Consider the following 20268-nt stretch of genomic DNA (forward strand, 5'->3'; position numbering starts at 1 on the left):
GTTTAGGTGACACCATTAATATCTTTAATTATGTTGCAATAAACCACCATCACTGGTGTCAACTGGCATGATACTATAATGCCTTTTGTGAAATCATACATACACCTATATGTTTATGTGTGTGCTCACGTATGTGTGTACAGATACACATATACATACATACGTTTATCTTTTAAGTAAGCAGGAACACAATGCTATGTAACAAAAAAATTGAATAATGCACCAGGAAAAAGGGGCAAAGGGCAGAAATGTAGGTGGATAGTTATTTGCTTTACAGTAATGTATTTTTTGGTGGTATTATTGCAATGTCTTCAAATTGAACAACAGAACAAGTTGAACTACACACAATCACGCACACACACACACACACACACACACACATACACACACACTCTGGGGGATTGGACCCAATGGTACTTTGCCATTAAACTATATCCCTAGCCCTTTTTAAAATTTTTTATTTTGAGCCAGGCCTCACAGAGTTGCTTAGGATGGCCTTGAACTTGAGATTCCTTTGCCTCAGCTTCCCCAGTAGCTGGGATTAAAACTATAAGCCACCGTTCCTGTCCAAATGGCTTGTTTTTTAGAAGTCTAGGTCCTAATGTGCTATGTGATACCAACTATGTTACATGACAGATACAGTGGCAGCATCAAGACTGATGGACTGTGACAAGAAGGCAAGTAGCAAACATGAGGAAAGAAAACCCTTGCCACTCATTCTGGTGGCACATACTCTCATCAACCTGGTGATTCTGCCCTTTCTTTTTCCACTTTGATTCCACTTATTGTTGACAACATCCTGGGAAAATTAATTAAGAGCCATGTTACACAGTTTCATATTTCTGAGACTGATGGAATTTCAGTGATATGATTACAACATTAAGTAACAGTGTTTTAAATTCATTTACATACTTTACTACTAGCCAAATGTAAGGGCGTATTCAAGTCCTTATCCTTTACAGTCAGATCTGCTTGAGCACTGTTCACCAAAATATCTACAGAAAAAGCCAAAAGAGAGTCAGTTAGATGAGGTGCTAATCACACGCAATTTGAAGAAGACACTATAAAAACAATAACATTTAAAGCAGGATATCTCACATAATCATATTTAATGTTTTTAAAGAAAAAAAAAATGAGTAATTTACTGCCATATTTGTTCTGTCCAGATCCAAGGCTGACAGGCTTTAGCTTTAACTGTCCTTACAGTTTCATCATTTCCACTTAAAATGATTCTGTTGTCATATTTGGTTTATCGGTGTTGAGAAATTTCACTGTGGCAGGTTGGCTCTGCGTGAAAATGTTCACCCATGATCAAGTCACAGAGAATTGAGGGTGACTGAGCAAACTCAAGGGGCTTAAGTAAGACTATACTAAAAGAACACTGATTTCTTCCTTTGTTGTTTTTGGTTTCTGGATAGGCATAAAGGCAAAGTCTATCTGACCAGTACGTACCCACAGCGCCTGCCTGTCCATTCTCAGCAGCCATCATCAGTGGTGTTCTCCCTGAATTATCTACTGCGTTCACTTGAGCATTGTGCCTCAAAAGAAGTTGCAAGCACTCCACATGATCAGCAAATGCTGCCGCATGAAGGGGTGTCCTAAAGATGGCAAACAAACGTGACTTCAGTTTCCTTCAAACTCTGTTCTCTCTTTTGCAACTGCCCAAGAAACATGAGCACAGTGCTGTCTAGGATTTAACATTTGTCAGTTTACAGAGATTATGGACAAAGCTACCTCTGCAAGCCAGTCAGGGTAGACACTGAAGTGTCATCTATGTGAATGATACCTCTTAGATGGGGGGAGGGGGTAATATATGTGGTGGCTTTGATAATGAAATTAGCATCTTCAGTGATTATTTAATCTTGAGTTCTAGTAACTTCTTTGAAATGGATACTTTCAAAATTGACCTTAAATTTGTAGATAATTGGTTGATTAAATAAAATATTTAAAACCCACATTAAATCTAATATGGATGGTTGATTTCTTCATCAGGACAATTTGGCACTACTTACTAAAATTAAAAACTATCAACCTTTTAATCAAGTAATTCCACTCGTAGGTTGATCTTCTATATATACCTGGTCATGTGTACAGATTCAGATGTGAGAATGTTCACTGTACCACGTCTTTGAATAGAAAAATATTGGAAGTACCCTAAATATTCTTCAATAGAAGACAGGCTGAGTAAAATACTGTAGATGGATTCAATGAAATAATACGAAGATTTTAAATTGGTATGTTCTGGCATGGAAAGCTCTCCAAGATTACTAAAATCAGAACATGGTTACAAAATGCTCCCATTTGCATTAAAACAATTATGCACACACCCACACATATACATATCTATATATCTCTATGTGTTTGTAGATATGCACAGAAAATATTTAGGGGAATATAAAAATGTGGAAAGAACACTGTGCAGTAGTTTTCTCTATGGAAGAAACTGGGCGTTCTGGGCTAAGAGGGAAATTTCTTTTAATTATATAACCTTTATAATATTTAACTTTTAAAACTATGTATTACTTTTTTAAAAACTTTTTTACATACCTTTAGTTATTTTTTGTTTTTATGTGATGCTAAGGATCAAACCCAGTGCTTCACACGTGCTAAGCGAGTGCTCTACTACTGAGCCACAATGCCAGAACTACTTTTCAATTAAAAAAATATGTTTGGCTGTTCTGCATCTGCACAGCAAAGACAAAAGATACTCCTTCTCAGGATGACTTACCTGCCTTTGTCATCTCGACAACTGACAATACTGGAATCCATGGCCCCAAGTAGCAATGATGCACAATTCTCATGATCATTTATTCTAAAATAAAAATGGTTTTTAATGTAAAAAATCTCACTCTTTAAAAAATTACATATTCCTTCCTTACATATTTTTCTACATCCTGTATATCTAACAATCTGGTGCATTTTTAAAAATCTGATGCCAATAGTTGTGGTATGTGTTTCAGTGGTACACATGGTAAGCCTAGCACCTTTTCAGAACCTCTGCATCCAGGTAGCAGTTCACTGCATACCACTTACACTATGTTAAGGCACTTAACATATTAAGTGTTTTGAAGATCCCAAAGTAGGAGAGAAATGGATCCTACAAATTTGAAGTCATTCTGAGACTTTACCACCAGAATTTTCTGTATTCATCTATTTTATGCCTCTAATATCTTTCCAACCAAATGACCCAGCATTGTGTGCAACCCACAGACAACATAAAGTATCCTCAGTTCTTGGACTTCCAGGCTGAAAATGGAAATCTGATTTAAAATCACTGAATTCTCTGAACAATGGCTTATAAGATTAGAGGAGAAATTAGATTTATCAAAAAAGACTTACCACATATGAATAATGGAGAATTACAGTATATGAAAAGTCTTCCTGGTAGAAAATGTGTTTCTAAATATCCATAGGCATATTGTTGTTAACTCTGATTTATTTTAAAAACTCGGCAGACAAATGAACTGTGCCTGAAGAATTCTTCACATCATGTGAAATGTGCCTCTCAGCCCACCCCTTCCTGCAGTTTCCCTAAGGTAGTATGTCAGTCGCCTTGGAACTGTGGCACTCCGTAAGGAGCTTCTGGAAAATCATTAACATTAGGGGCCACACTTTGCTATCAGACTAGCAGAAAAATGGAATATTTTAGTCTTATCTGTAATCTAAAAGCTTTTCCTTCCCTAAAAGGCAATTTTTTTTCTAGATGTAGTCAAAAGAGTTAAAGCAACACCATTACCTTCCAGCATTTCTACTTACATTGCACAGTGCAGTGGAGTAAAAGGATTACCGATAAATTTGCGAAAACACTTTTGCTCCAAAAGTACCTCTATACAGTTTTCATTACCTGAAAGGAATTAAAAGAATTTAGGGAGTTTCCAAGAAAGAAACTTTATTCAACATAGTCTGCTTTATTTTTTTTTTATTAAGTGTTCATTTCTAGCTTAGGAATTTTCCTAAATTGGCTGACTGCTCATTCTCTGTGGAATAAAATTAACAAAAATGCCCAAGTGTTATTAACTAGGCTCACAGGTGTTCTTAGACGTAATGAACAAATCAGACAGTGAAGGCCATATGGTCTGGTAGAGAGAGAGAGAGAAGACACCTCATTTGCAAACAGATTAGAGTCTGTGTTACCCTCAGCTCTTGATTGATAGATGCCTAACACATATCTACCTCAATTTGCCCATATTTGTAATAGGAAATTTACCTTCCACCTGCTCGAATAGGTTCATTTACCCTAGTGAAGGGGAGATAAGTGATTAGTAGAAAACAGTATTTTGAGATAATGAATGCAAAAAGGCTTTGAATGTAAAATACTATGTGTTTTAAATGGTACCTGGCCAGTAGTAGGCACACAATATTGTTTTCAAAAAGGAGATGAAGAAATGTGAGAATTATCTTTAATAAAATGACAGGTGGCTTCTACATCAACTGAATCTGAGGTAAGATCTAACTCTATCAACTTACTTGTTACATGACCTAAGGCAATTTACTTGGGATCTCTGAGCCTCAGTTTCCCATATACAAAGCCGGACTAGGAATAACTGCCCTACCTATGTCTCAGAAGGATGGGAGTTTTACTCCAGGAAAGACCTAGACATGGCTTGTGAAGTGCTGTACAACTATCAGGCAAGAAAACATTTTATGTGGCTTTGGAATACAGACTGGTGTCCTGACTGAACTCAGTTCTAATTTAGCAAAATTCCCTTATGATCTACCTCGGAATGATGAAGATTGGACAACGTAAAATATTAAAACATAAATCCTCCTTTTTTGTACCTAAAAAGAGACAAGCTGATATTAATTTGAGGAGAATCAAGAAGCATATGAAGTAATGAGGGTAGGAAGCCTCGAGTAGGCAAGTTGAATTATCTAGCTTTCCAACAACATCCATCCCTTCCTCCTAAACAGTCCCAGACACCGCAAACCCTTTCATAGTTTGAATCTCCCAAAAGACCTTGCTTCGGGCAATATCTCTATGTACCATTCCTATATGAGTCCCCACCTAAGAGACCACACAGGCAAAACTGGAGATTATCAAACTACTTTCAGTATTTAAAAAAAAAAAAGTTATGGAATGATGTTTAATTATGTAACTAAAAACAGGTACACATTTGTTCATATTTATTTTTAGTATCAGAGGAAAAATTATGAAAGTTACACACTAAATCACATGAGAAAGTAGGTTTGGAAATGGAAACTTAATTTTACTTAAGACACTGCAATATTTCAAATGGTATAATGAACAACCCATACCTTCTTATTCAAAAAAGTGAAATAAAAACTTAAAAGTCTCCCAAATATTAAGTGCAAAAAAACAAATGGGGAATATGAAACATAAAAAAGAAATATGAAAAGATAAACCATGCATCTTCTAATATTCAATTATGACATGTTATTACACCATGTGTTTTTTGTTCAGCTATATTATTTTACTTCTTTGTGGGATTCTTGGTTATCGTACATAGTTCAGAAACTGATTAAAACTGGCTAGGTTCAGGTTAAGATTTATAGGTTACTGATAAACAAAAAGGGGATAGTGAACTTTTACTGGTCTAAGGCATCAGGACAGCCATGGGGGTGGCAAAGGTGGGGATCTATTTTAAAAACCACCAAACAGGCCACAACCAACAAACAAAAAAAAAACATATCTTGGGTGCAGCAGGAGTGGAAACCATGGCTTATGGCATTATGTTGTGTTCTTGCCTCCACTGAGATTGCAGTGGTCCTCGGGCAGGAAGTCCAGTGGGATTGGTCAAATGCAAGTAACTCACCATTGTAACAAGCCCAGTGCAGCGGCGTGTAGCCTTGGTTGTCTTTGAAACAATAGTCCTCCTCGGAGACAGTCATTTGGAGCAGTTCACTCAGCCACGTGGCGTGTCCCCGAGCAGCTGCGTAGTGCAAGGGTGTCCTCCCTCTGGAATCTTTACAGAGGATTGACACTTCTTGTTCCAGCAGCATTTGCACACATTCCTCATGCCCGGTCATAATCTGTGCATGGCAAGGAAAACACAAAACAAGACTTAGAAGGGCAGAAGACTCAGGAAGCAAGACAGTTGGTGAGTGAGGCTTGGGCTCACAGTAAGTGCACCTGTGCATGGGCCCTCAGGGAAGCAGGCTCTCTTGGGAGGGAAGTGGGACAACCCCAGCAAAATCTACACCAAAAAACTCTGTGAGTATCAACATTTTGGAAACATCCCTTGACTCTCCAAATATAACCTGAAAGGTATAGTCGAAAATACCAGCTTTACAAGCAGGAAGATATGAGTAAAATCTTGTCTCCCTACCCCTTGTAAAACTTATGTTAATTCTCCTCTCTCTGCCTCACTTTATTTATCTATACACAGTAATAGAAATAATGATCTCAGAGGCTGTTGTGAGGACTAATGAGATAATACAGTCATGTGATGCTTACCGACTGGGATACATTCTGAGAATTTTGTTAGGTGATTTTGTCATTGTGCAAACAGAGTGTACTTATACTTACACAAATCTAGATGGTATAGCCCAATGCACATGCAGGCTATATAGTCTATTCCTTCTAGGCTACAAACCTGTACAGGATTTTAGTATACTAAACACTGTAGGCAATTGTAATACAATGGTAAGTATGTGTGTATCTAAACATATCTAAACAGAAGAGGTAGAGTACAATATTAGATGATAACAAATTTTCAGCTCCAATATAATATCATGAGATCACCATTGTGAATGTGGTCCATCAATGGCTGAAACGTTGTTATATAGTATGACTATATACGTAAAGGTCGCCAGCCCGTTGCATGGCCCACAGGAAATGTCCAAAAAATAAGAAGTATGACTGTGACAATGACAACATAAAGTCCATCTTCTTTTCACTTTTCAGGGTGTTTACACCATCACCAAATAGCAATTTTATGATTTCTGCTTTTGTGCATTTAGTTTTCTTGGGTATGCTTTAAAAACTACATATCTGCAGAAATGTACAAAGAATTGTCCAAAGAATATATACTCTGGCATCATTTGTAATGAACAACAATTAGAAATTGCAAGACTACTCAAAACCAGGTAATCACTAAGAGAAGTTATGGCACATACATACAATGGAGCATTAGAAATGATGGTATGGAAAACTATTTAATGATATCAAAAAAGTTCCTTAACATACTAAAAGAAAAAAAAGTCATATTCCAAATTGTACCTTCACTATTCTCTCTTATTGAAGGTTTAAGAGAAATCTATATACAGGAATGAAAAAAAAAAAAAGATTGGTAATACATATACACCAAAAGTGGTTATCTCTGGGAGATATGATTGCTGGAGATTGTGGTTTTCTGCCTTTGTGCTTTTCAAAAAACATTTTGCAAATTTTCTCCAATGTTCATGTACTTTATAATCAGAAACAGACCCAATCCCACTAATAGTAGGTGTTCATGTACCTACTTATCATACTCTAACACGGAATCTTAAGATCAGGACTTAAGGGTACTTTTTGTTATTGTACCGTTGCATGAGTTGTTGATTTCTTTCTTTTTTTTTTTCCTTTCGGTCACTTTTGTTCTCCAGAAGCAGCTTCCTTGTTCACAGAGTCTGTGGGCCCTGATTTTGTTATCTGGGAAGTTCATAGTTGTCTCTTACCCTTGTTTCCTATATCTGCAGTGTTGGGGAGTTTGTCCTCTTGAGGACTACACCAGTTTACACAGCCCAGTTCTAGCAGGTGCACTCTTGGGGGCTGAGGGTCCCTTTAAGGATCAAATAGTCACCAGCATTTGTAAACTGGGCTTGTAGTTTGGTAACGCAGTTCCCTCAAACACTTAACTGTAGTCAGCTTCTGCTAATCAGCTGACATGAAGGTAATCTCACTCCAAGATTCCTTCCAGACAGAGAGTCCTTGCCTTTTGTACATGGCTCATTCCTTTTTCCCTCAATTGAATGGACTGAGATCATAGGAAACAACGGGCTTCCACGTGATTTTGTAATTTCCTTTTGACTGGCTGAGGTTAACTGGCTATATTATGAAACAATTTTTTTGTACTATAAATTCAAATAGGGAAAGAAAAAAGGAGACAAGCTCATTGAAACAGTGCCGACGAAAGCTGAGAAATATGTACATACCCCTCTGTGTAAAGCTGTGCATCCCATGATGTCAACAGCATCCACATTTGCTTCCTTTTCAAGTAACAATGAAACAGCATCAATATGTCCATATGCCACTGCGAGCATAAGTGGGGTTCTAGGGAGAGAGATGAACAGCCTTTAAAAAGGATATAACAAATACTTCTAGGGGGAGGATGTCTCTCTTTTTATTCTTGACAATTGCTGTGTATTTTCTGTGTCTCCAATTTGCTATATGATATGTGGATATAGGAATCTGCCTCTGTTCTAACAGGGCACTGGTGGAATGATTTCTAGGGGTGCAGGGGAAGGCTCCTTCTCAAAATATTCATGCTAATCCCATCATTTTCAGAAGAAAATTTAGAATTCTTTTTGACCCAGTTATCCCACTCCTTGGTATATATCCAAAGGACTTAAAATCATCATACTACAGTGACACAGCCATATCAATGTTTATAGCAGCACAATTCACAATAGCTAAGCTATGGGACCTACCTAGGTACCCTTCAACAGATGAATGGATAAACAAAATGTGGTATATATACATAATGGAGTATTATTTAACCATAAAGAAGAATGCTTTATGACATTTGCTGGTAAATGGATGGATCTGGAGACTATCAGATTAAGTGAAATAAGCCCTTCTCAAATAACCAAAGGTCACATATTTTCTCTGATATGTGGAAGCTAATGCACAATAAGGTGAGGGGGTGAAGAATAAAAATTCAGTAGAGTAGACAAAAGAGAATGAAGGGAAGCGGGGTGGGAGATGGGAAAAGGAAAGACAGTGGAATGAATCTGACATAACTTTCCTATGTACATACACGAATACACCACAGTGAATCTCACCATTGTGTACATTCACAATAAATTAATTTTAAAGAATAACTATGGGTAAATGGCAGAAAGATCAGTAGAAGGAAGGAAACAGGGTGTGGGGAGAGGGAAGGGGAAGGAGAGGTACTGGGGTCTGACTTAGAACAAGATATATTCCACGATTTTACAACTATGTCATAATGGATTCTACTGTCATGTATAATTAAAATGAACCAAATTTAAAAAGATGGAGAGAAAGAGGAAACAAAGGTGGGAATATATATATTTTAAAAAGCCAGGAAATACAGAAACAGCCAGATAAAGGTGATTTTTTTTCCCCATGGAAATATATGGCCACCCCACCCCCACGTGCTCTTCCCTAATACACACTGCAGCGCAAAGCACCTCATTATTCTAGGGCCCTCACCCGTGAGTTTCATCCAGATATATATCTCCCCAACCTAGAATTCAGCAGTCAGCCCTCTTAGCTGCTTAACAGAGCAACCAATTACCTCTTGTGATTGAAACATCAACCCGAGGCCAAGTGTGGGAACACTTACTGTCCTTTGGCATCTTTCACGTCAACCACTTCAGGGTTGTCTGAAATTTCTAATAATAGCCGCAAACACAGGGTGTGACCATTAATGACTGAAAAAGAAAAGAATGGACACTGTTTTAACTACAGATCTCCCTCCAAAGTGAAACTTTCTTGGGCTTCAAATCAGTGACTTGCATTGCCACCGACAGATGTCCCTGGGTCTCCAGTCTGTGATGGCGTGGGGGCACAGCCTGCCCTGGTGTTCATTTGTTTTCCCCTTTCTTCCTGTGAAGGAATCTGGTCCTCACCTTCCTTGTCTGGCTTCTGTGTCGAGCGGTTTTTCTTAACCTCGACATTCTTTCTTATGTCCGTGGAGAGGACTAGGATCTCTCCCCACTTGTCAGTCCCTCCCTTTGTTCCTCTAAGAGACTCACTCAGTTCTATATAATCATGCTGTGTCTACCTGCCTCCAGAAGAAAGGAGGAGGAGGAGGAAAAGAGAGAGGAGGGAACAGGGGAGCAGGAATAGTATAGGAGGAGGGAGGAGAAGGGGAGATGAAGGAGCGGGGAAGGGGTGGGGTGGAAGAAAGGTCCCGGGGAGAACAGAACAGGCCCTGCCTCTTCTTCGGGGTCATTCTGAGGTAGACATTCTAACAATAGTTGTCACTGATCAGTGGTAGCCTAAAGTAAAACATCAAGGCACAAAAGCGTACATGATCGATATGGTCCCTGCCCATTGGTGACTGACTGGCACTCTTAGGAGATGTAGGAATGGGCCCCTGTGGTGTCCTGATGTTCCCCAAACCACAGCCTTTGTTCTCTGCTTTCCAGTGTCTCTTGTACAATGCAGGCTGCCCTCAGGCTGCCTCCCTCCTCTGCTTACCCTTTCCTGCCCAGTGGTAAATCAGATGCCATCTAGGTCCCTTCCTAGGGCCACTGGCCCTCAACTGCCCCCTCCTTGCCCAACAGACCCTTCAGTGTACAAGAATGTGGCCCCAACCCTGTCTCAGCCTTGACTGGCTGGGAAAGAGGCTGGGCAGGAGGCAGAAGTCTGAGCACCTGGCAAGTTGCTTCTTTGGGGAATTCTTGGTGCCTGGGGTTGTGTGGGTACTGGGATGTAAACCTCCCCGGGATGACAGTGCCCTGGACTAAGGTACTTTCTTCCAGTTTGCTGAATGAAACCCTGAAAAGGTCTTATAATAGACATGGCTCTCAGGGAATAAGATGAGAAAAAAATATGTTTAAAACTGCAGACACGACCTACTCTCCTCTCTGAACAATAAGAACACCATAAAATACATTGAATTTCCCCTGTTATGGATGTGGAGAATAGAGGCAGCTATGTCACAATGATAAAGGCTCTTCTCAGAGTTGCATTTTACAGTGCTTTTATTGCTTGCCAGTCTTGAGAGAATGCTAATTTAACATCGACACAGTTTTCAGGGACAATACATATTAGAATTAGCTCACATTTGTCGGCACCATTCAAATGAACTGCAGGAATAATGCCCACATTTTGTAGACCATTGCATTCAGCTCATTCTCAGCAACATTCCATTTATGTATCTCTAGAGGAAATTTCGTGGATCAGAGTTATAGGTAATACATTGTGTTGCTGTTGTCTTTTTTTTTTTTTTTTCCTAAAATTACACCAAATCTGTTACCATTGTTGGAAAATACAAGGAATTTAATGTATGCCTAAAGGACAGGATTACCAAAGGACTGACAGCTGTGTTCCTGATGGTGGAAAAATAATATACTTTGACCATTTCCTGTTTCTATATCAAAATGATAGTCTTTAAGTGTTCAAAATCACACTAATTCCAAGGATATTTGAATTTGGGCTAAACATAAGAGGAACACAATAATCTAAGTCCATATCACTCATCCAGTGTGTTGGACAGCAAAACAATTTCTATAGTTGTTGTTGTTCTTCTTCTTCTTTTTTGAAGGGGGGTACATTAGCTTTTTAAACTTAACTAGTAGTCCTTAGGAAAATTTATGTGCCCCTTAGTGTGAAAGTGTAGCCAAACTTGAATTCTTCTTGGCTTCCCATATACTACATTTCCTCCCCAACTGCCTTCTAGCAAAAAGATGTTAACATCTTCAGCTGTGCCCTGCTCTCTCCAGCTTTGTCTCAGACCAGTTCAGCCTCTCCATGGCTGTAAGTGACAGCCATTTTTCTTGCTACTTAAAAAACACAACTGTCACTGCATCCATCTGTGCCCAAACCTCTAATATCCATCCTGGCTGCCGCTCCTTACAGTACTCTGAGGATTTGAAACAAGAAAATGGGCCTCTCCAGGGAGTTGAAAAAGATTCTGGGTAAGCAGATCCTCAAGCCACAGGCTAAAGTTCCTGCACAGCAGACATTTTGTAGAGTACAGCATTAGATGACAGCCTGCGTCTTTTTAATGAACGACGCGAAGGAAACCTGAAGGGAGCGAGTCTTCTTTACCACTAGGGGGCGCCCTTGGACCACACCTACATGACAATTGTGCCTCACTGTTCACCTGTTTATACAGGGCAGTCTTCCACATTTGAACATTATTAATTATACCCAAAACGCCAGGGTGGCCAAAAGACTAAATGTGATGGGAAGTAAGAATTTGTTATTCAATGACACCAAACATCACTGACCTCATGGTTAAAGTTTTTTCCAGCAACAATCATTTCCAGATATTTAGACAACAGGTTTTTTTTCAGTCTCTGTATTCTATCTTTTCACTGGGTTGGAAGTTAAGGAATGGCTGTGGAAATACTTCTACAAAGTCTATCATTCCCAGAAAGTTTTCCCCAATAACAAGAATCATAAAGTTAAGTGTGTGGGGTGGGGGGTGCGGGAACTATCTTCATTTAATTTTCAATACAACCACATTTCATTGTGTAAGTTACTTTTATTTATCAGACCATGCCTACTAAAATCCCATCAAAGGCTAATATTAGTAACTTTCCTGGGCCCAAAGGTATTTATGCCTTAGCTGAGGCAGAGACTCTTCTGCCTTATCTTTATATCTGTGTGTGTACATCTATAAATATTGAAGGTGGAAGAATAACTGCATGAATTAATGTTTTCTCGCACCTATCAGTTCAGTCCTAACCACATCAACTGACAAGCATTGGAGGAAACTCCCAGAAAAGACAAACTTCTTACTTTTTGATATATACATGTACTTTTTAAGAGTCTCTATTTTTACATTGGATGCATCAAGAAACAGAGCAAAAGCTAAAGAGCATCATTTAGGTTGGTAGAATGATGTACTGATTGGATCACAGTCTGATGTTTCTCTACACGAAATAGACCTGCAATATCATTAATGTCATGCTTTAAAATGCCACGTGATTTTGATGTGGTTTGTTCTATAGAACTTATTCTGAGGATCACATTTTATCTTGACCTTTTTTCCACAAAGTTTTGTGGGAGCCTTTTGGTCAAAGGTTCAGAACAGTCTTTTGGGTTAAGAAAAACAACAACAACAATAAAAAGAGGCTTTTGGCCAGAGAACACCAATCATCTCCAAAGGGATATCAGATCAAAAATTTTTGGAAATATGTAGATCTGTGATATTGAAAGAAAATCAATATTATAAAAATGGGGGTTCAAGAGGATTCTGCCACTTTTTTATTCAAACAATGAATAAAACTAGGGTCACTAGACCCTTGACAAGTCTTACCTGAGGCGTGAAGTGGGGTTCTTTTGGTTACATTGTCTTTCACAAAGATGGATGCTCCCTGATTGACAAGTGCTTCCACACATTCTGTGTGTCCCTTAAAGGCGGCCAGATCCAGAGCCGTGCGGCCTTTCTCGTCCCTGATGTCCAGGTCCACCAGCGACTGCAAAAGGACCTCCAAGGCTTGATGGTGCCCATTGTAGGCCTATAAAGAAGAAGACAGGGATTTGCAAGCTCACTCACTTCATATCCCACATAATCCAGACTAAGGGCTGAGCTTCCAAGGCCACTCCAAAGAGCAAAGCAGAAAATCCCTTGGGTTTTCCGGCAAATCAGAGCATTAGACACACAAACTTCACAGTTACATGTGAATTTCTTCATGTTCTTTCTCTTTTGTCAAATAATTTGCTGCAAAGGCACAAAGTGCATTAATGTATTTTTTATACCTACCAATCTAATTATCTAATATACAATGAATAATTGCATGAATTAATATTTTCTTGCACCTTTCAGTTCAGTTCTAACCACATCAACTGACAAAACGAGGAAAAAATTCAGGAGTGTTTTCTGTTAGCAAAGTTGGAGGAAAAAAAATACTAAAAACATCCTGGGGTTTGGAATTCCACAGAGGCAGGTAGACCTTTCCTTCCAGTCTAACCTTGACTAAATCAACCATGTGACCATGTGACCATATGACCTTAGGCAAGTTTTCTCAATTGCACTTAGAGTTTGTTTCCTCATCTATCAAATGAGAGCAATAAAAGCTGCCTCCTGGGGTTGGTGTGAAGATGAAAAGAGAAAAATTACACAGGCCTTGCATAATGTCTTCTGTGTAGTTGATGCTTCTTCCCTCCTTTATTTCTTCCACTGATTATAATCAAACCATAGAAACAATTAAGGAAATATATACCATGTACCAGTGCCAAGTTCAGATCTATTATGAGATCCTATGGTATGTCAAGATTAAGAAACTTTATACTACTAAAAAGCAAGACTAAAATTTTGAAAGATAATAATTAGTCAGTCTTTAAGGTAAAAAATGTATATACTTCTCCACCCGCCACTCCCAACAGGCAAGGGACATTGAAAATAAAAGAGAAATGGGGAGTAAGATTATCTGGGGAAAAACGGATCAGAGAGGGAAGTAAAAAAAGAAATAGAGACGAAAACATGTCCCCAAAGTCTAGTCAAAGTTCCCTCTTTTGTTACCTGCACCTTTTATTTTCCACGGCAGCTATTACTGAAGGCCCATTTTATTTGAAAAAAAGGCTTAGCACAAAGGATTAATCGCCTTAATATAAAAAGAGCTCTTAGAAACCATTTTAAAAACTAGGAAAATGTACAAAGGGCATGAAAAGGCAGATCACAGAAAAAGAAACGTAAAAGGCCAACAGACATATGAAAAACTATGTAAATTTTTAAAGCACTATTTTCAACTGCCAGATTGGCAATGATTAAAAAGTTTGGTCATGTCCAATATTAGTTGAGACTGTGAAAAAAGCAATCTGATACTTGGTTGGTGGGAGTACAGATTGGTATGACATTTGTGAAGGGTGACTTGACAGTATCTATAAAAATTTTTTTAAAAGAAACTAAGTTGCAAATGGTATATATAGCATGACCTCATTTATATAAAAAGCAAACATATGCATTATATACATATTTATATATAGTTCTATGTTCATAGAAAATTTTCAGAAGGATATAAAAGAAGTTATTAATAGTGGTTACCTCTAGAACTGGGAGAGAGAATAATGAGCATATGGACTTAGTTCACCTTATCTTTTAAAAAATAGTTTAAATGTTTTTCCTCCTGAGTATATGTTAACAACACTAACAAACACTAGATATAAAATAATTCATAGAAACTAAGAGCACTGATACATTTATTTATTTATTTTTTAAAAAGTTTGTTTAGTTGTAGATGGACACAACACCTTTATTTTGTTTATTTACTTTAATGTGGTGCTGAGGATTGAACCCAGTGCCTCACACATGCTAGGCAAGCATTCTGCCACTGCGCTATAGCTCAGTACCCTCTAGAGTACTGATATATTTAAAAAGGACTTTATCATTACATTTTTTTGTTAATGTTTGGTGTTATTTTTACATATTAAACATACATTATATATAATATGCAATGTAATAACTCATAAATTAATGAACCCCAAATTTATATCCTAGTCCCAACCTCTCCCTTTACTTCTAGCTTGTATATCGCACCACCTCTTGGTATTTCCACTTAAAATGTTTAACAGGCATCCCAAACTCAGTTCTTAATTTTCCTCCACAAACATGTTCTATCTGCAACCTTCCCATTTCAGTAAATGGCAACTTTATCCTTATGGTTGCACAAGCCCCAAAGCTTGGAGTTATTTTTGTCTTCCCTGTTCTTCAGTACAAACTGTAGCCCTGAACAAGGTTCTGAGACAATAGTACAAGTGGGCACTGAAGAATAGCTCCTCCCACCTTGCATGCCTTGGTGCCGGGGGCATATCTGCTGAGAGGAAGGCATATCTTTCCTTACTCGCTCAGAAGGGTCATGGATTCACAGGTATCCACAGGAAAATGACTACCCATATACCTGCCTCCCCCTTTTAAGTTTTAATTGCAATTATTAATACATTAATTGTACAAATCAATGGGTTTCAGTGTCATTTCCATACCTGCAGATATCATTCTTTGACCACATCCCCCTCCTTGGCCTCTCTCCCCTCTCCTAAGCAAAAAGAACAATGCTGGAGGCATCACGATACCTGATTTCATATCCCTGTTCTAATTCACATGAAGATATGGTTTTTCAAGTAGCAGCCCTCTATGCCCCTTCCCAGGTGTCACCATCTCTACTCTTTCTTTACAATGTGTCTAGAATCTACCCACTTCTCACTACTACCTTTCTGTATAATGCATAATGTTTTGCCATAATCCTGGAAAAAGCTTCCCTTCCCATCCTGTCCCCCCACAATTTATTACTGATACAGCCACCAGATGACACCTTCCCAAACCCAAGCTGGATCATATTGCTCCTTGTTTAAAACTAATCTATAGCTTTTTCCCTCATTGGTAATGAAATCCAAAGTCAGGTCCTCAGGATCTGGCTTCCCCTACCCTCATCTTCTGCACATCCCTTTGCTCACACTCACCCCCTCTGAGTTAAACATATACTTTTCCTACTCTGGGTCATTGCACCTTTCTGTTTCTTGTGTCTGGAAAGCTCTTCCTCCAGAGAGACACATAGCTCTCTGGTACTTCTTTTGGAATACCACCTTATCAGAGAAGCTTCCCAGAGAAGCTGGTGTGAAATAGCCCTCCACTCTCCACCCCACTTAGCCTGCTTTACTTTGTCTTCATAGCATGTATTACCATCTGATATCCATTATGTGTCTATTGATTTGTTTGTCTGTGACTGATGGGACTTTATGCAGGCTGTTCACTGTTATATCCTACAATCATGCTTGACACAGGAGGTGCAGAAAAATTATTTGATGAATAAATGAATGACTATTATCATTTATTCATTTTAGTGGTATAAATACATTCTTTAAATAGCAAAGATTTATTAAGGGATTGTTATGTGTGGGGCACCATGATGAGGGTCTAGCATCTTGTTTAATCTTTGCAAACATCCTTTTTCATTGATGAAAAGCACAGAACCAGCAGTTTTAATGCACTCATTTGTGACCATTTAGCTAGTGACAAATCAGGCTCTGAAACCCAGAATCTGTAACCTAAAAGCATGCTTGAAGCATATACTTTCCCCCAGTAATTCCATTTAGTTGACTTTCAAGCTAATACTTTTGTGTTTACATGTAATAGAACAGGACTGAATAACAACACTGAATCAAAACCAAAACTCTTGCTATAGAAGGCTCAACACAGAGATAAAGTGATTTGAATAGAGCCATAGAGCAAGAAGGTACACCTTGGGGACTAATTTCTGAACTATTGCTCTTTTACTGCACACACAGCCTCTCTTGAAATAGAAAAACAAATTCCCATATGTCTAACTTTCTGATCTATACTCACTGTACAAACCATAACTGCATGGGACAGTGAGCTTTCATTCCAACCTGAATTCTAAACCAACAGCTAACTTCTCCTGACAGACTACTGTGCATCAGACAGCATGCACTGGACATGTATTACCTCATTTAATTCTCACAACAGTCAGCGTTTAGATATTCTTGTTATCCTCATTTTATCAATGACGACTGAGTTTTTCTTGGAGAACCTGTGTTTCAAAGGTGGAGACTTACCTGCAGGCTTTTTAAGAGAGAATATGAAAAGGATGCTATATGGCTCTAAGGGAGTATCTCTTTAACTTTTTATTATAGGAAACTTCAAACATACACACACACACTCACACACTCACACACACACACACACACACACACACACACAGATAATGAATTCTTATATATACCCTTCAACCAGTTGCAGCCATTATCAAATCAGGCTACAGGTGATTTTAAGCTAACTTGGGAGCATCTAATCTTATGTAAAGGGCTGTGGTAATAGAGGCATCTACAACATGATGTGAGTCAGTCTTGTGCTTCACTATGAGCTTCAATCTGTTGCTTATTTGAAAAATGACTTTGCAAAACGCTTCATCCCATTTTCAACTGTAATGGTAGCCACTGATTCAACTTATGTAGAAATCACGACTCTACATCAAAGGAAAATGAGCCCATGTAGACAACAGCAGGGTCTAGATGCTATTTGCGAATACTGGCTCCTTCAGTGTTATGACACGGACAGTAAGGACTTTAATCTCTGTTAATTTGACTTGGCCTAGGAAAATGGAATTGGAAATTTATAATACATCCATGTATCCAAAGCACAATGGCTCATGCACTTAGGTTTAGAGAAGAAACACAGGGGAATGAGAAAGATCCAGGAGGGAAACTGGTAGGAAGGAGTCAGCACTGTCCAGAACAACAGAGTCATAACACAGGGCGCTGTGTGGTGCTGACTTCAGAACTTGCCCCTGCAGAAGATCCCTGCACTTTTCCCTTTAATCCTCACAACAAAAAATAAACTCATCAGTTTGTGTTAAAGAAGATTAATATTAAAATAAAATGAAGCAAATGGCTGTAATCCCAGCCACTCAGGAGGCTGAGGCAGGAGGATCACAAGTTTGAAGCCAGCCAGGGCAACTTAGTGAGACCCCGTTTCAAAATAAATATAATAATAATAATAAAAAATTAAAAGGGCTTGGGATGTAGATTTTTTTCAAAAAGTGAATCTGTTAAGTAGAAAAGTTTTAGAATTTCAATCCATACTTTCTTCTATATCAGGAACTTGAAGATGCTCTTAAAGACAGAATGATTGAAAGGCCAGATTGATCTATAGAATTTTTCATGCTTCTTCCTTTAGTTTACCTTGCAGCACTTGAACTTTATGCATAAAGCCTTCATTGGAAGTTCAATCAGGCTTTTAAATGATTTTAAGAAATAACTTCTTTTAAAAAACACCTCATTAGGATAACTTCTATTTCTTAAACATGATTAATTTCTCCAAACTTTTTTCCATAGGAACTAAGGGCAACAGGGGAAAGAATTAGGACCTCATCAGAGTCCATGAAAAGAATGGGTCCATCTGGAAATCTTAACAGCTGGAGGCTTTCATTTGCATAATCTTCTCTCTTAATTTTTTTCAAGCTGATGAAATGTTTATGAAACTCACTAGGCTGATAACCCTGGAGACCTGAATCGTTCAGACAGGAAATAGTGACTTAAGGCAGGTCAGGTCTCTTGTAGCAGTTAAGGTTTGAAGGTGTTAGGGGGCATCTGATTCCATTTCTAGAGTGCTTCCACTCAAGAAATTATGTGCCTTGGGTTTTATCATGTTAATTGCTAAAGAGACTAGAGAACCTAGGAGAGGGTGGGCATACTTATGAGATTCTTGAAGCAAAAGATTTAAAAAAAAAAAAAAGCATTAGACTTTAGAGGGAAAGAACAAAATCCTTTTAGAACTAACCCACTGTGATTACCTTGGTTCAAGTCATCATTGTCATTTCCTTCCTGGTTATCTTGCTTCAGCTTTTGAGCCCTTATAATTTAGCACAGAAGTTAAGTGAGCCTTAGAACAGAAACCCTGCACCTAACAGAAGAAAAAGTAGGTCCAAATCTCCACCATTATCAGCTTAGGAACTGACTTCCTTAATGAGACTCCTAAAGCCCAAGAAGTAAAATCAAGAATCAATAAATGGGATGGAATCAAATCAAAAAGCTTCTTCACAACACAGGAAATAATCAAGAACATGAAGAGAGAGCCTAAAAAATGGGAGAAAATCTCTACCACACACACCTCAGATAGAGCATTAATCTCCAGGATATACAAAGAGCACAAAAAACAAACCCAATCAATAAATTGACTAAGGAAATGAACAGACATGTTACAGAAGAAGAAATACAAAATCAATAAACAAATATATTAAAAAAATGTTCAATGTATCATGTCATTTGTCTCCTCAAAACTGTACAAATAGTTTCCTATTTTGCTCAGAGTAAAAGCCAAAGTTCTTAGAATGGACTATGAGGCCCTCGAGATCTATGGCAGCCCTCCCACCACTCCACACTCTCCACAGTATGTCCTCCTCACCATTCTCCCTTACCACCCTGCTCTAGCCACAGGGGCCTCTTTGCTGTTCTATGGACATGCCAAACATGCCCTCACTCCAGGACTTTGCACTTGTGCCCAGAAACACCTTCTGTCAGACATGGACATAAGTAGCTCTATAAGTCTCTGTTCAAATATGAGATTCTATGTTATATAAAATAGCACCCTGTCTACCACCTTGATACTCTCTCTCTCATGGATCTCATTCATTTTCTTTACCACTCCTTACCATCTGTCATGGTATATATTATTTGCCTAATGTCTCTTCTAGCTGGGAAACTCTCCAAGGACAGAGACCGGGATTTCTTTACTGCAACACCTCCAGCTTCTAGAAGAACACTTGGCAGTACTCACAGTCAGTATATGTTGAAGGAAAGAATGATATCAATGTTAATAATGATAAGGCTGAAGCCAGCTCATCTAATCACTTTATAAGCATTGCCACAATGACCCCTGATGAAGTACTACTATTCTCATATTTTGAGTAGAGAAACTGAGACACAAAAGATTAGGCACTTGGCCCAGATCA

At 38.4% G+C, this 20268-nt stretch overlaps 1 protein-coding gene across 6 annotated transcripts in view; it reads right to left on the reverse strand.

Annotated features, from left to right (window-relative positions):
* Nucleotides 1-20268, reverse strand: part of Ankrd44 (ankyrin repeat domain 44) — a 329913-nt gene that overhangs the window by 46692 nt on the left and 262953 nt on the right. For all 6 annotated transcript variants that reach the window (XR_007349421.1, XM_048808229.1, XM_048808231.1 and 3 more), the window contains 8 exons: nucleotides 13122-13323; nucleotides 9471-9558; nucleotides 8095-8212; nucleotides 5775-5991; nucleotides 3757-3844; nucleotides 2729-2812; nucleotides 1453-1598; nucleotides 913-995 (listed from right to left, as the gene is read on the reverse strand). Coding sequence is in view for 5 of the 6 variants with exons in the window: in XM_048808229.1 (XP_048664186.1) it covers nucleotides 913-995; nucleotides 1453-1598; nucleotides 2729-2812; nucleotides 3757-3844; nucleotides 5775-5991; nucleotides 8095-8212; nucleotides 9471-9558; nucleotides 13122-13323 (1026 nt within the window). In the remaining variant the exon portion in view is untranslated. The remainder of the gene's footprint in view (nucleotides 1-912; nucleotides 996-1452; nucleotides 1599-2728; nucleotides 2813-3756; nucleotides 3845-5774; nucleotides 5992-8094; nucleotides 8213-9470; nucleotides 9559-13121; nucleotides 13324-20268) is intronic.

The sequence above is a fragment of the Marmota marmota genome, unplaced genomic scaffold, assembly GCF_001458135.2.
Source record: "Marmota marmota marmota unplaced genomic scaffold, marMar, whole genome shotgun sequence".
Lineage (NCBI taxonomy): Eukaryota > Metazoa > Chordata > Mammalia > Rodentia > Sciuridae > Marmota > Marmota marmota.